The sequence below is a fragment of the Gavialis gangeticus genome, unplaced genomic scaffold, assembly GCF_001723915.1.
Source record: "Gavialis gangeticus isolate Ggan-Ray unplaced genomic scaffold, GavGan_comp1, whole genome shotgun sequence".
NCBI classification, from domain to species: domain Eukaryota; kingdom Metazoa; phylum Chordata; order Crocodylia; family Gavialidae; genus Gavialis; species Gavialis gangeticus.
In genome coordinates this window covers 165,783,044-165,795,986 of record NW_017728992.1, presented here as the reverse complement: position 1 = coordinate 165,795,986, position 12,943 = coordinate 165,783,044, and the positions used below count along the sequence as shown (strand labels likewise).

At 42.0% G+C, this 12,943-nt stretch overlaps 1 protein-coding gene across 1 annotated transcript in view; it reads right to left on the bottom strand.

Annotated features, from left to right (window-relative positions):
- Positions 1-3,511: 3,511 nt before the first annotated feature.
- The window catches only part of DCSTAMP (dendrocyte expressed seven transmembrane protein), a 22,200-nt gene continuing 12,768 nt past the window's right edge, over positions 3,512-12,943 (bottom strand). Inside the window, exons 2-4 of the mRNA XM_019528054.1 lie at positions 11,649-12,713; positions 6,039-6,368; positions 3,512-5,398 (exon numbers count right to left, since the gene is read on the bottom strand). Of these exons, the coding sequence (XP_019383599.1) occupies positions 5,315-5,398; positions 6,039-6,368; positions 11,649-12,674 (1,440 nt within the window). The 5' untranslated portion in view covers positions 12,675-12,713 and the 3' untranslated portion in view covers positions 3,512-5,314. The remainder of the gene's footprint in view (positions 5,399-6,038; positions 6,369-11,648; positions 12,714-12,943) is intronic.

The following is a 12,943-nucleotide window of genomic DNA, read 5'->3' as shown; positions in this document are numbered from 1 at the left end:
CCTGAACATTTGACCACCCACTAGAGAAGGGAAGTAATTCACAAAGTGGACCAGAAAAGAAGAAAACCCCAAACTTACCCAAACTTAAAGAAAAACAGGAGAAAGGTCTGGAAGTGTACCATCCTCCAGCAAACCAAGCAAGAGTGACCTGCTGACAGATGGTTCAAGATTTCTAGAGGGAAGATTTCATATCACTAACATTTTCTGCAAGCTCCCAAGAGGGAGGAGGGGGAAGAGAGAGGCACACACACATAAAGGGGTGAGGGAGGGAAGCAGGGGAGACTCCAGTGAAAACTAGGTATATAGATTTGATTTCTGTTACCAAATTCAGCATAACTCTTAGCTCCATATACATACATTAGCATAACCCCTTCTCTTTGGTATTTTAATCAATCTAGAGAAGGAAATGTAAAAGAGGAGTCCCCATCGATCCTGCTCTAAGACCTCTACTACAAAGAGCAAAACTGGAATCACACTGGCAGTGAGTGTGTCAGTACGTGGGCAATATGTTAATAATAAACTCTCCATGATTATTCATTTCTGTTCCTCCATCTGCTACCACTCCCCATGGAATATCTAGGGAACTGAAATGTGTCCCCTCCACATTTCCATTTTTTTTCAATATAAAGGAGCCCTTTCAGCTTCAGTTTTGAGGGCTATTTGGAATTTTCTTTTTCCCATTCCCAAATATTTCATTTTCTCTTTCCTTACTTGCTTCTTTTTGCCCTATCATAGATTCATAGATGGTAGGGTTGGAAGGGACCTCAGTAGATCATCAAGTCCCACCCCTTCCCCTGGGCAGGAAAGAGCACTGGGGTCAGATGATCCCAGCTAGGTGTTTGTCCAGTCTCCTCTTGAAGACCCCCAAGGCGAGGAAGAGCACCACCTCCCATTTCAGATTCTGGCAACCCTTACTATGAAAAAGTTCTTTCAAATGTCCAACCTAAATTTGCTGTCTATCAATTTGTGACCATTGTTCCTAGTTACTCCTAGTAAATAAAGCATCTCCTAATCTCCTATTCCCTGCTGCCCTCCCCTGATGAATTTATAGGCAGCCACAAGATCACCTCTCAGCTTTCTGTTGCGAAAGCTGAAGAGATCTAGGTCCCTCAGTCTCCCCTTGCTGGGCCTTGCCTGCAGGCCCCTGACCATGCGAATGGCCCTCCTCTGATCCCTCAAGATTCTCAGCATCCCTTGTGAAGTGCAGCGCTCAAAACTGAACACAGTACTCCAACTGCGGCCTGACCAGTGCCGCAGAGGGGAAGTATCACCTCCCTGGACCTGTTTGTCATGCATCTGCTAATGCATGATAAAGTGCAGTTAGCTTTGTTGATCACTTCGTTACATTGACAACTCATGTTCATCTTGGAGTCAACTATCCGCTTTCCACTTCTGCCTACTGAGAAGGTCATCCCCCAGTCTGTAAGTGTGTTGGTGGTACTTTTTGCCACGGTGCAGCACTTTGCACTTGTCTTTGTTGAACTGCATCCTATTTCATTCTGCCCATTTTTCCAACTTGTCCAGATCCACCTGGATCCATTCCCTACCCTCTGGTGTGTTTACTTTGCCCCATAATTTGGTATCATCTGTGAACTTGGACAGGGTGCTCTCTACGCCCTCGTCCCAGCCACTGATGAAGGCATTGAATAGCACTGGTACAAGGACCAAGCCTTGTGGGACTTCATGGCCCACATCTTTCCAGGTCGATATCGACCCATCCACCATCACTCTCTGGGTGCGACCCCTAAGCTAATTTGCCACCCACCTGTAAGCATCTACATCACAACCTGTCAGTTTATTTACGAGACCAGAATGCGATACTGTATCAAAGGCCTTCTTAAAGTCTAGGTAGATAACATCTACCTCAATTCCTGCATCTAAGCATTTTGTGACCTGGTCATAAAAAGAAACAAGGTTAGTCAGGCAGGTTCTACCTGCAATGAACCTGTGCTGATTTCCTTTCAGCATTATTTCCCCTGCTGGGCTCCCACAAATGCGATCCTTAATGATTTTTTCCAGAGTTTTCCCAAGCGTAGAGGTGAGAGGAACTGGCCTAATGTTTCCCGGTTTCTCCCTCCTCCCCTTCTTGAAAATACGGACTGCATTGGCCCTTTTCCAGTCCTCTGGGACCTGACCAGCGCACCATTAGTGCTCAAACAGCTGTGCCACTGGCTCTGCTATGACTGGCCAATTCCTTCATCACCCTGGGATGAAGTTCATATGGGCCTGCTGATTTGAACACATCCTGGCCCTCCATGTGCCCCTTCACTAAGCCTGTGCTAACAGTTGGTGGGCTGGTGTCCCTCCTGTGTCTATCTACAGTCCAATTGGGAGATTTGTCTTGGTTTGTGTCTAGGAATACAGATGCAAAGAACTCACTGAAGAGCTCAGCTTTGTCCCCCACTCTCTGTCACCAATTGCCCTAGTTTGTCCTGTAGGGTCCTATGCTACCCTGCACCTTCCTTTTGCTCCCTAAAAACCTGAAAAAGAACTTGTTAGTTACCTTCCATCAATGGCTTGATATATGGGATGTAGGAGTCAAGCAGAGATATTAAAGAGATGCAACTCCAGTGACTGATGCTTATATTATGTCAAGCATGCCAATGAGAGAAGTGACTGAATCCCACCTGGAGCAGAGCATCTCTGGCAGAATTGCAGCAAGTAGCAGATAGCTCTTCTGATGACTGTCTTACTTTCCTCCAGCTGTACTACCTCTCCTCTTTCCCCACCTGGACTTCAAGGTCCAATTTACTATTAGCCTAAGTAGAGGGGCAGCTCAACAGTACATGGGGCCCTTAAGGTAGCTAGAGTTACTGCAGTATTAATAAGGGTAGTTGTTGCAGCCACAGCATGTGAAAAATAGGTTTTATTCAGCCTGTCCCTTATGCAGCTTACTCTTGTGATCAAGAATGCATATTTCTAGAGGCAAAAGGCTGTCACTAGTCCACCATGCCATCAACATCTACAGAGGATTAAATTGTTCTCACATTGAGTGGGTAGAGACAGGAACTCAAAGGACCAAGGGACACTTAGCTTGACGCTTTACTCTTTTAGAAAAATAACAAGAGATCTAAGATATTGAAAGCATTCAGTAATAATGGCTTAAAGTGTATGTCATACTTCAAACTTGTTCTGTATTTTCCACTTGCCGTGGGAAGGTAGTTCCATGCAGCATTCTGCATCAGATTGTGAGTAGTTGATGATGACTAATTCTGTTCAGATTTACTTCTCTATACTGCTTTGTGCTGCACTTTCATGCTGACTCATAAAATCCTTGGTGGGGAGGAGGGGATGAAGATCTGCATGGCATGGTATAGCTGGTACATTTATTCAAACCTTTTCACATGGGTTTAACCTAGTCAGAACAGGCTAGAACAGCAATATCTCACCGCAACAGTTGCAACTTGCCTTTGGCAATATAATACAAGTATTGTAGAGAGTAGCTTCATATTCATTTAAGTGGAAAGTAACTGCAGACATTCAATACTGGAAACTTTAAATAAATCTTTATTACTTTACACTGGGGACATTTGTGTCAATGACAGACTGGGGTTTACACAAACATTTTAGAGTAATTGTGTTTAGCTGCTTTTTCCCTGTAGCTGAGAGGGAGAAAACAGTGTCTGGCTCAACGCACGGACTGGGCCGTATATGCCATGGGTTCCATTCATAGTTCTGGAGTGAGTTTGTTAAATCATACACATCTCTGTGTCTGGGGGTGCATCCAGGGCGAGTGCAGTGGTGCAGCTGCACTCCTCTTTGATTCCTGTTCCACCCAAGTTTTAAAACCAACTCTCTGGGAGGGGCAGCAGAATTTCTATATTCTATTCAGGCAGTGCCAAGAGAGTCAACTGACTTTATGGTTCATTATCATCTCTTTCATTCCTGCTAATCTCTGAACTCCCTGATGCCGGGGCATAGTCCCCACCTGGGTTCAGCCACTGGAACCCATCCCAACAGCAGGGAGCTCCCAGGGGTAGGGAGTAATGTCCTGCCCCCTGCTGCCCAGCTGACCAGTAGCAAATAAGCTCTTGGTTGGCCATCTACATGTGCTTTACTATGCAGTAACTACTCGGCAGGTAATTTGTTACCTGGCTGAATTAGGATACTGAAGAATAATCCAAATATTATTAGGAAATTAAGTGCCAAGTAGTTACTGCACAGTAAGGCACGTAATGTAGGTAACAATTTAATTGCCAAGTAGAGCAGATAACTGCGCAGTAAGGGTCTACACACATAGACAGTGACATTTAATACACGGTAATTAGCTCTGCTTTGCAGTAAAGTGTCTCATGTTCATAACAGACTATATCTCAGTCTATTATGAACAATCCCCTTCCTGTGTTTGCCAAGTTCCCTGCTTCACCACTGTTGTAGGTACTGGTGTTACTGACTGCTGGCACCTCCTGAATGGTGGGGTCTGGGATTGGATAGAGGCCAGAGATGGAAACTAGGACTGAAAACAAGTGCTGAGTGGTGTGGGGCAAGGAGTCTGGGGATGGGATGAGAAGCTTGGATTTGGAAAAAGATTATAGGGGATTGAGCAGAAGGGGTCAAGTGTGGGCTGACTTCACACACTTACTTCTAGAGCCAAGAATAGAAAAACAAGTCTCCTTAGGCTTCACCAACCTTTGCCATTAACAAGTGAAACCCACTAGCACATGTCTCATCCCTTTCTGATTAACTGGTATCAACATGATGCAATTTCTGGGTTTCTTTCCCCCCTAGCTCATTTGTTTTTGTTTTCAGCCAAGGAGCTGTGTTAAAAGACCACAGGATGCAAAGTGAAGCACTTTTAAATTAGGAAATGCCAGGATTCAGGTTACCTATGCAACCTCATAAGTAGTGCCAATAATTTCAAAGGGAACCTCACATGCTTAAAGTTAAACCCATGATTAACGAGTTTGATTGGTTTGAAGTTTTCATGTACAGTGAAATGACTTTTTGCTCATATGTTAAAAGGGCCACAGAGTCAGTGTGATAATTACAGAGCAAGACTCCCAGAGCGGTGTAGCATGGCCACAAAATTAATGAGTATCAGGCCCTAAAGGATTGCACAAGTGCCAGACATCGCCGGGAAATCTCAAGTGCTATTTCGTATTGCTTGCTTGCAACGTCCCAGCATTGCCAAACAACTGCAGCCTGCTGTCCTGCGGGAGCTATGTTTACTTCTTTAACATTTAAATATAATATGGAAATTAACTGACAGTACTTTACAGAAATATTTTTAAAAGCAAAAGCAGTACAGGTACAATATGCAGGGACTTGCTGCACAACGAACCTTGAGCTTATCCAAACAGTTATGTGGCCTCTTTCAAACCTTGTTTTCATTTATCATGTCTTTTTCTTTCTTCCTGATTGTCCCCATTGCCTTGAATATTGGGAACCAGAATTGGAGCTAAGAAGACAGAAAAATGTATCAGATTCCAACTGAGTACCAGTCTTTCAACAACACAGCCACCCAGCACCTTAAATCTAATTAAAGCACCCACAGCATCTCATGTATTCAGCATCCTGTGCTTCAAGATTGTGGCAGTGCTGCTTTAACTAAAGTTTGTTCAATTAATCAAGTCTGCTCCAATGTGTGCTAATTAACATGTCTTGAAGCAGGCATCAGGCACATGTATAGGTGCCCCACTAGACCACTACCCCCTACATATTTTAAGGTGGACTTTCATAGATATGCCTTGAGCTTTGGCATGTTTTGACAATCTAAGGCCCTGATCCTGTTGTCCATATGGGGTCCTCCCCACCTGGCCACAGGATTGGGGCTTATGTGTTTTGTGTGTGATATGTGGAGAAGAAAACATGCTGACATAACTCTGTTCACATCTTTCTGGCAGGCAAATTATCTCTGAACTGGGGACAGAGATAATTTGCCTACGAGAAAGATTTGAACTTGTTTGCTCTTCAGGACAAACAAAAAGTGGGAAGACTAAACCATCTGGACTTTGGCAAAGTTCTCATCTGAATCCAGACCTGAATCCTGCAGCTACCTGTAGAGAAAGATTTTTTTTTTCATAGTATTTATGGCTTACCGTTTGAGCAAATGAGTTAAGTTTCCTTTTCACATTTTTCTGTGGAGGCTTTTCTCTATATCTCAGTAATTTCGAATGCAGATAATGCATCCTTGTCATCTCTATGTTGGGATAGAATGAATTTGACACAAGTACTTTAAGCTGAACCAGGATACTGGAGAATAATCCAAATATGATTAAGAAAAAGGTGATGACTCCAATCTGGATCCATGTTGAGAGCAGAGAAAACTCTGGTTTAGGAATGCAGTCATGTTTAAACAGAGGAATCTTCAAATGAAAATTATTTTGAATGACTTTTCCTTTATTGATAATGAAACTGTCCTCATTTTTCTGCATGGGAGAAATACAAAACATAGTTTAAAAAAAATTTTGTTTGCACCTCAGATAAGCAGAATCACATTTGTGATGTACACACGCTCTATTAATGATCTAGTCCTTTCTGTGTCAACGCAGGATTCATCGTAACTGTATGTATGTTGAACCCTTCAGGGTTTTTTTGAGATGTGCTAAGTAATAGGATTTGTACTACTCTTTGGGGACACAGTCCCACAAACTTGGGACTCATGCTATCAGAAACTGTCTCTTGATATTGGTGGTTTTATTTATTTTAAAGTTTTCCCACCTCATGCTTGCTGATTTTTCTTCTCCTTTTACATTCTTCAGATATTTAAAGACTTTTTGTCTAAATTATATGCTCCTTTGTCCAGATTTACATTACTGTAACTGAAGACATAATTTGATACATAAATTTTCCTTAGAACTTACTTTCTCTGCTTCTGTACTAACCTTTCTTCCTGTTTTTAGAACTATCCAATGGAGTTCATTCTAGAATTAAAAGGCGTGGAGGAAATATACATATGAAGTCAACATATAATTGAGCTAGTGTAGAGATTCAGTATCAAATATGGGTTCAAAAATGGGCCAGAATGTACAACCCTTTGCTTGGAATAAATCTCTCCTGAGATTGCATAGTTCATTCTTCCTATCCAGTTTTTGGTTTGCATCTCTGAAATGGACAACTCTTGCATCCAGTGTAAGCAGGGGTGTTTTTTAATGTGGACAGCCCCATCTCAGGCACTTGAACCAAGGGAAAGGCCCAAATTCCCCAGACATGAAAATTTTTAGATAAAGGCTGGAATTTTGCTGCTGGGATTTGAATCTACTAGGAGCCAGGGTTGTTTCAGATATTTGAGAAAACTGTACAGTAATTAGATGACAACATCCCTCAGAAAATGCGTCTCTATGAGCGCCTCCTACTCTCTGCTGATTGTAATTTGGGCCCCTCTGGATCACCGTGTATGTGTAGCTCGGCCCATTATTAAGGGTCAGAACTGCTGAGTTGCCTGTTATAAGTACAACTGGGCAAAAATTCAGCTTTCTGTCTCATGGGAAATTCAGATATTTTGATGTTTAAGTCAAATATTGACTTTTGAGAAATGAAAAGTTCTAATGAAATGAAGAAAAGTTGTATTTCAGCTCAGTTCAGTACTAGCATGCATTTACCTGAGCTTCCCCCAACTCTCAAAAAATGGTGTTTCAGGTACCTCACCTCCCTCCTCACCTCTGCTGCCTAGGCCTCCCACACAGACTACATTTCAGTGATGTATTATTATCATGGAAAGCCTATGATGCATTGCACTGGTTCAGCAGTGTATTCTGGAAATGTAGTTAGGCCAAAGAGAGCCAGTAATGAAAATGTGGTCATGAAGCAGGCAAAATATAAGTCCCATGCAGCACCAGAGCAATCAAGAAGTAATAGAGCAGGAGTGTCAATTTGGTTTGACCCCCTGAGCTGGATCTGGACCCTGCGGCTCCTAACAGGTCAGATTCAGACACCTCAAGTAGCAGGGCATGGGGCTTAACATAGCCATCACTCACCCCACACCACCAACACATGCCCCAATGGGCCTCTGCCCCTGAATTCCCAACCCCTCCAGGACCCCTGTGGGCCAGTGACATGGCTCCATGGGTTGGATCTGGTCACAGACCATTTTTTTGACACCCCTGATTTACAGTAATGTTGAACTGACCCAAAATGAAATATTTTAATTCAATCTGACCACATTAAATATTTGAATTTGTGGAATACCTGCCCAAAGTGTTTTATTTGGATTTCCCCCCAAACATTTTGTTTTTGTGGAAAACACAATTTCCAAAGGAATAAAAAAGAACATTGTGCTAGAAATGTCCTGACCAGCTCTAGTTAAAAGCTTTTTGAAGTTAACAGAGATCCTCCTTTACATTGATAGGAAGAAGATGGCTTAGGGTTACATAAAGGGAATTGTCTCCTAGTAACCCCATCCCCTTGCAACCTCACCTACATATTCTCCTGAAGTGATGTGGGGAAAAGAAAGGGGCACAGAGCCTGCTGCTTGTACTGCTGTAGAGGGGGATGCAAGCAGCTACATGGAAAAATAACAGGGGCATGGGGGCACAAAGCCCACTGTTTGGGAAGTCTGAGAGGTTAGCACCCCCAGAAAGACCCAAGGCAGAGCAACATCCTCATACACAATGCTTGAGGGAGCCTTCCCATCATTCCTACAGACCCTACTGATCTTGTAGGGAACATTCCCCATGGGACCTTTGTATGGGTACAAGCTGCCACCTACTGAGATGACTGGGTTGCCCCCAGTGGAGCCCTCTGCTCAGAGGCTGGGAGCACCCTTCAGAAAGGACACTCTCCTGGTTGGGGTAGGTGATAACATGAAAATCACTATAGAGAATGCTTTCTTTAGGGATGTTCAGAAGTTAAAAAAGTGTCAGACATCTTTGCTTAGACACAGAATAGGTTAGGAAGGATTCCCAGGCCCTATGTTTGGATGGCTAGGATCTCACACAGACCCCTGTTTGAGGCACTATGAGTCCAAATGAACAGTAGGTATTGTCTGGAGCCAACTCTTTCAGGCAAAGTGCCTGTCTCAGTGGAGATGAGGGATTGGAGATTCCCCCCACCCCCCACCCCTGCTTGCTGTGAAGATCTGAGCTGCTATGGCTCTTTTATGCTGAATAACCTAGCTAAAAGGTTGGGACTTACTGTGTGCTTTCCCTGCTTTCTCTCTTTGGCTCAATGAAAATGTATTTATTATGTGCAAAGTAGAAGAGGTTCAACATGAAGAAATGAATGTACCCGAGCCTAGAATAGTCTACAATATGGTGGCTAAGGCATGCTCCCTGGAGGTGAGAGAGAGAAATTTAAGGCAGGCAAAAGGGAGGAGTTGAACTAAAGTGTGCCACATCCCTAGGTGAGCAGGGAGCTACTGGGCAGTATCATCTTGTTAGAAAGTGCTGCCTTAGGTGAAAAAATATAACAAATAGATAACTCAACACCTAAACTGAAGTCAAGTTGTCTAATTGAGTGAAGAATTATCCCAAAAAGAATCAGGGGTAAAACTATTGATTTGGGTTTCATCTGTCTGAATCCATCTCCGAGTAGCCATTTCCTAAAGGCTACTATTCTGGGATAACTGCATTTCTGTCCAATACTAATCTGATGTAGTTTGTTTCAGCATATTAAACCAATGTAAATTACTCCAGGGCAAGTCTTGTCTGTCCATGGCCTCTATTTCAGGAAGCTATCTTCCTGAAATAGAGGCACAAATCTCCAGTGGAGAGATTCTTACAGGAAAGACACAGACACCTTCCTCAGGAGGTCAGAAGGAATGGATTTGAACTGAGTCATCTCTGAGATTTGAAGTTGAGTTTCTTCTCTGCTTTCGTTATCAAGGGGCCATCATTTTAATTTTATTTACTGAAATGAACTATCTCATCCATGAGAGAGTGGAGGAAACTCTCCTTCCCAAATCAAACACTAAATTTCTGTTTGGTTGTAATTGGAAGCCTAGTGCTAGTTACATTACTCATCTTAAGAACCTTGCTCTCCAGAACACCTGGGATTTTTATAATTGCTCCTGGGATAAATTAATTCTTTTGGGGAAAATGAGTGCTCAGCATAATCAACTCTAAGAGGAAGTAATAGGAAATGCACTTGTTAAGTAGCAAGAAATTAACACAAGAAGGAACATGTGCCACCCTGCAGGAATAATCTTATAATCCCTTAGAAATGTTTAGATACCTGAGATATCAAGAGGCATTTCATAGAGGCATTTCAGGCCCTGATCCTGTGACACACCCTAGGTAGACAGACCTCCTAAAAGGCCTCATTTAAGTCTACCTGACTCAACACAGACATAAGGATCTAATTCCATGGAGCAACTTGAGAGATCAGGGGCTTTGTTTTGCAACTTGATGATAAAAGGGTGAGTCCAAGAATATCCATTTCACACAGTTAAAATGTGAAATATTAGAAAACTCTAGAACATTTAGGTAGAGATTTCTTCCTAACGAAGAAGCTACTAGTGTGCAACCAGTTAATCAATAACTAGGAATGTTATTCCTATAGGTAAATCAAAATAGAATAAAGTTCATAAGTGTCTCCAAGACACAGAAGAGCAGGAATCTTCCTATCTTTAAAAATAAATTCCAGTCATCATAAAGCTCCTACTAAGCAGAAAGCCACATTTCTCATCTAAGTCTGATCTCTAGAGAAACAAATGTGGCTTCCTGTTGTGTCCAAATGCCGGGTCCTATTTTGAAATATTATTTGATATCAGTCTCTCCCCTAAAACATCTTCTTTTAATACACCACACTTGCAGAACTCTCTAATTAATCATTAAATGATGCCCATGGTAACTTGCTACTAGGTAGCTTATGATAATTCTGTTCAAGTGGGGCAAGCTAAGAAGGGGGAACTGTTATGAACAGAAGCAGAAGTGGGATTACAAATTCCTTGTGGAAGCCAAGACCTGGAACTTGGTCTTTGGACTGATTCTGTCTGAGGCACTTTACTTTAGCTTCCTGTGACTGGCTGGGCTGTTCTTATTGATGGAAATCCTTCCTATACAAGGAATGATCATTTAAAAAGTAATGAGATTGTCTTTCTGTTTCACTTACGAGAGAAGCTGCATTGTATATATACATAAATATTACTGCACAATATACCAATGGAAAACTGGAAGTGAGTAAGATTGTTTTAACATCTGTGTGCTATGGTGTTGCTTTAAATGGTGTAATCTTTGTGCAATTCAGCTAAACACCAAGACATGCCCTCTGTCACTTTCCTGGTGTTATTTTAAACTGTAAACGTGGTGTCCCACAAAGACATCATAACTGACAGACTTCCAGGGTTAAGCTTTAATCAGAAAAGCCTGCGTGGAACTCCAAACCATAGGCACCATCTCTTTGGCAAGTAATGATAGTCATATCTCTCTGTGCACTTTCACCAGGATAAAGCACTGTATTGAATGTCTGATAATGGTATCCCTTCTGTATCACTTTCTATTGAAATATGATGAACCCCCAAAAAAGCAGACAATTGTCTGGTCCTATATAACAATGTTATTTGAATGACTGTATTTGCTATGGAGGCACTATAATAACAGCCCTACTAGAAATACCTTTTTAGATGGATTATAATGCTTTTTCTGACATGAAATAACTGGAGGTATGCTAGCTATAGACCCAATCAAGCAACCATTAAAATCAGGGGAAGTTTTTCTATATTAACATTTATGGGCAATATATGAAAATGATATTATAAGCAAGGAACTTACTTGGTAATAGACTTTCAAATGAGCTTCTATCTCTGGTAATTCTTGGAGATGCTTGCTCACTGAAAAAATTAGCCAATAAAGCATATAATCTATTGCTGCAAACAGAGCCCAGATACAAAGATTAGTAAACACAGGGAGAAAAAAAAATCCTATGTTTTTCTTTTCCTTCTGTGTTAGGCTGAGGGATGGGATGGTTAAATACACCTTCCTCTCTTTTTTATTGAGTGGAAGCACAGATGGCTTTTGTTGATTCTTTTGCTGCTCATCAAATCCAATGAACCGCTTTGTGATATAAATATTCTTAAACTTTGCACTCTGAGGGCTCACAAATTTTCTGATGAAGAGGTACGTACCAAGAACAACTAGAATAAGTCCCATTAAAGGAAGCAGCCTCTGGCTTATGTAGGGCTGTATTGCCAGAATAGAAGATATATGGCTAGTAACACTTTGGATCTGTTGTTTGGTGGTATTTAGCCTCAGTTTGAAACCTTCATCAGAAATGATATAAAAGGTATTGAATTCATCACTCAGTGACACTATATCTTTAAAAGGGTTATATGAAAACTTGATCTGACTATAAATCCATTGGATGGCTTTAACATAGTGTTTTATCAAGGCAAAATGCTCAGCTTCTATATTGCAAGTTATACTGTCTGCCAGTACTTTTATGTTGTGAAAAATACTTTGGATGTGGCCAGCTGCCACTATGCCTGTGCCAGCAGTAATAAGAGCATTTCTACCTTCACGCAGTCCACAAGAAAGAACAAACAAGGCTGCAAAGCAACGCACACACTTGGAAGAAAACAATGCAATAGAAAGGGCAATCCAGACAGATGCAACAATTGCTAAGGTAACCAAAGGAAAATGTGTTAGGGAGGAGTACAAGCTAAGAAACAAGAAACTGCTTGAGATGAAGCTAGCTGTACAGCAAACTGCAAAAAGCTGTAACAGCTTCTTCCAGCCAGGCTGCCTCTCTGATGTGAAAAGTTCCCAAACATGTTGAGTTAGTGAGGCAAAACTTCTCATTTTCTTCTTAAAGCCACAGTGATCCTCTGATGGCTCAAACTGGAAATAAAGGAAGACAAACCTGCCATTAGTCCCATTTAGTTGCAATCGATTCATAATGTGCATTTGATTAATTGATCAATAATCCTTTTTCCCACAGGTCTGATTCTCACATGAAGGACTAATCATCTGGGTGTAGAACTCAGATTGGAGGGGAGATAGCCAGAGAGCTTCTGAACTGGAAAGACCATGTCGGCGGGGGGGGGGGGGGGGGGGGGGGGGGGGGGAGA